The 2,171-nt window shown below is 45.2% G+C and overlaps 1 protein-coding gene across 1 annotated transcript; it reads right to left on the bottom strand.

The window, feature by feature from the left end:
* Positions 1 to 408: 408 nt before the first annotated feature.
* LOC122453644 (elongation factor 1-alpha 1-like) lies at positions 409 to 2,171 on the bottom strand. Its single transcript, XM_043487727.1, has one exon. The coding sequence runs from the start codon at positions 2,107 to 2,109 to the stop codon at positions 706 to 708; it is 1,404 nt and encodes a 467-aa protein (XP_043343662.1). The 5' UTR covers positions 2,110 to 2,171; the 3' UTR covers positions 409 to 705.

The raw sequence follows: 2,171 nt of genomic DNA, 5'->3' as shown, positions 1-2,171 counted from the left end.
TAACAGATACCCAAGTTTGTCTTCTCACTAAGTCATTGTATAATAAAATTTCATGTATTCTTTCACAATATTCGAATATTGTATTGTTGTTGTTTAGCTGCTAAGTCATGTCTGATTCTTTCTGATCCCACGGACTGTAGCCTGCCAGGTTCCTCTGTCCGTGGGATTTCCCAGTAAGAATACAGGAGTGGGTTGCCATTTCTTTCTCTAGGGGATCTTCCTAATCTAGGGATCGAACCCAAGTCTCCGGCATCTCCTGCACTGGCAGGCGGATTCTTTACCACTAAAGAATTCTTTGCCGCTTCCAGCAGGGAAGCCCCAAATATTATATACGCTATTTAAATCTTTGAGAACTTTCCCTTATCTTTAAAAAATACAGAGATATATCATCAATTCAATTTAACAAAATTTTTTTTTTTTTTCTCATTAAACTTTTTTTAATGGGTCTCAAATTCTGTGACAGATTTTTGGTCAAGTTGTTTTCATTAAAAAGTACTGATTTTAAAAACTAATAACTTAAACTGCCACACACAAAACATATGGTCCACAAAAACATTCTCCTTTCCTTCTGAAGGTTTTACGATGCATTGTTATCATTAACCAGTCTTTTACTATCAAACTTAAATGGCCAATTGAGACAAACAGTTCTGAGACCGTTCTTCCACCACTGATTAAGACTGGGGTGGCAGGTGTTGGGGATAATATTCATTTAGCCTTCTGAGCTTTCTGGGCAGACTTGGTGACCTTGCCAGCTCCAGCTGCCTTCTTGTCCGCTGCCTTCTTGTCCACTGCCTTGATGACACCCACAGCGACTGTCTGTCTCATGTCACGCACAGCAAAACGGCCCAGGGGAGGATAATCAGAGAAGCTCTCGACGCACATGGGCTTGCCAGGAACCATATCAACAATGGCAGCGTCACCAGATTTCAAGAATTTAGGGCCATCTTCCAGCTTTTTCCCAGAACGACTATCAATCTTCTCCTTCAGCTCAGCAAACTTGCAAGCGATGTGAGCTGTGTGACAATCCAGCACAGGTGCATATCCAGCACTGATTTGGCCTGGATGGTTCAAAATAATCACCTGAGCTGTGAAGCCAGCAGCTTCCATGGGTGGATCATTTTTGCTGTCACCAGCCACATTGCCACGACGGACATCTTTGACAGACACGTTCTTGACATTGAAGCCCACATTGTCCCCAGGAAGGGCTTCACTCAATGCTTCATGGTGCATTTCTACAGACTTCACTTCAGTTGTTACATTGACTGGAGCAAAGGTGACCACCATGCCAGGTTTGAGAACACCAGTCTCCACACGACCCACAGGGACAGTACCAATACCACCAATTTTGTAGACATCCTGGAGAGGCAAACGCAAGGGTTTGTCAGTTGGGTGAGTTGGTGGCAGGATGCAATCCAGAGCTTCAAGCAGGGTGGTTCCACTGGCGTTGCCGTCCTTACGGGTGACTTTCCATCCCTTGAACCATGGCATGTTAGCACTTGGCTCCAGCATGTTGTCACCATTCCAGCCAGAAATCGGCACAAATGCTACTGTGTCGGGGTTGTAGCCAATTTTCTTAATGTAGGTGCTGACTTCCTTAACAATTTCCTCGTATCTCTTCTGGCTGTAGGGTGGCTCAGTGGAATCCATTTTGTTAACTCCAACAATTAGTTGTTTCACACCCAGAGTGTAAGCCAGAAGGGCATGCTCACGGGTCTGCCCATTCTTGGAGATACCGGCTTCAAATTCACCAACACCAGCAGCAACAATCAGGACAGCACAGTCAGCCTGGGATGTGCCTGTAATCATGTTTTTGATGAAGTCTCTGTGTCCTGGGGCATCAATGATAGTAACATAGTACTTGCTGGTCTCAAATTTCCACAGGGAGATATCAATGGTGATACCACGCTCACGTTCAGCTTTCAGTTTGTCCAAGACCCAGGCATATTTGAAGGAGCCCTTTCCCATCTCGGCAGCCTCCTTCTCGAACTTCTCAATTGTTCTCTTGTCGATCCCGCCACATTTGTAGATCAGATGGCCAGTTGTGGTAGACTTCCCTGAATCTACGTGCCCAATGACAACGATGTTGATGTGGGTCTTCTCTTTTCCCATTTTGGCTTAGGTTTAACGGTGGTTTTCACGACACCTGTGTCCTGGCGGCAAACCCGTTGCGA

This window comes from Cervus canadensis, chromosome 1 (genome assembly GCF_019320065.1).
Source record: "Cervus canadensis isolate Bull #8, Minnesota chromosome 1, ASM1932006v1, whole genome shotgun sequence".
NCBI lineage: Eukaryota > Metazoa > Chordata > Mammalia > Artiodactyla > Cervidae > Cervus > Cervus canadensis.
The sequence above is the reverse complement of the archived record's forward strand: the minus strand, read 5'-3'. Positions and strand labels throughout refer to the sequence as shown.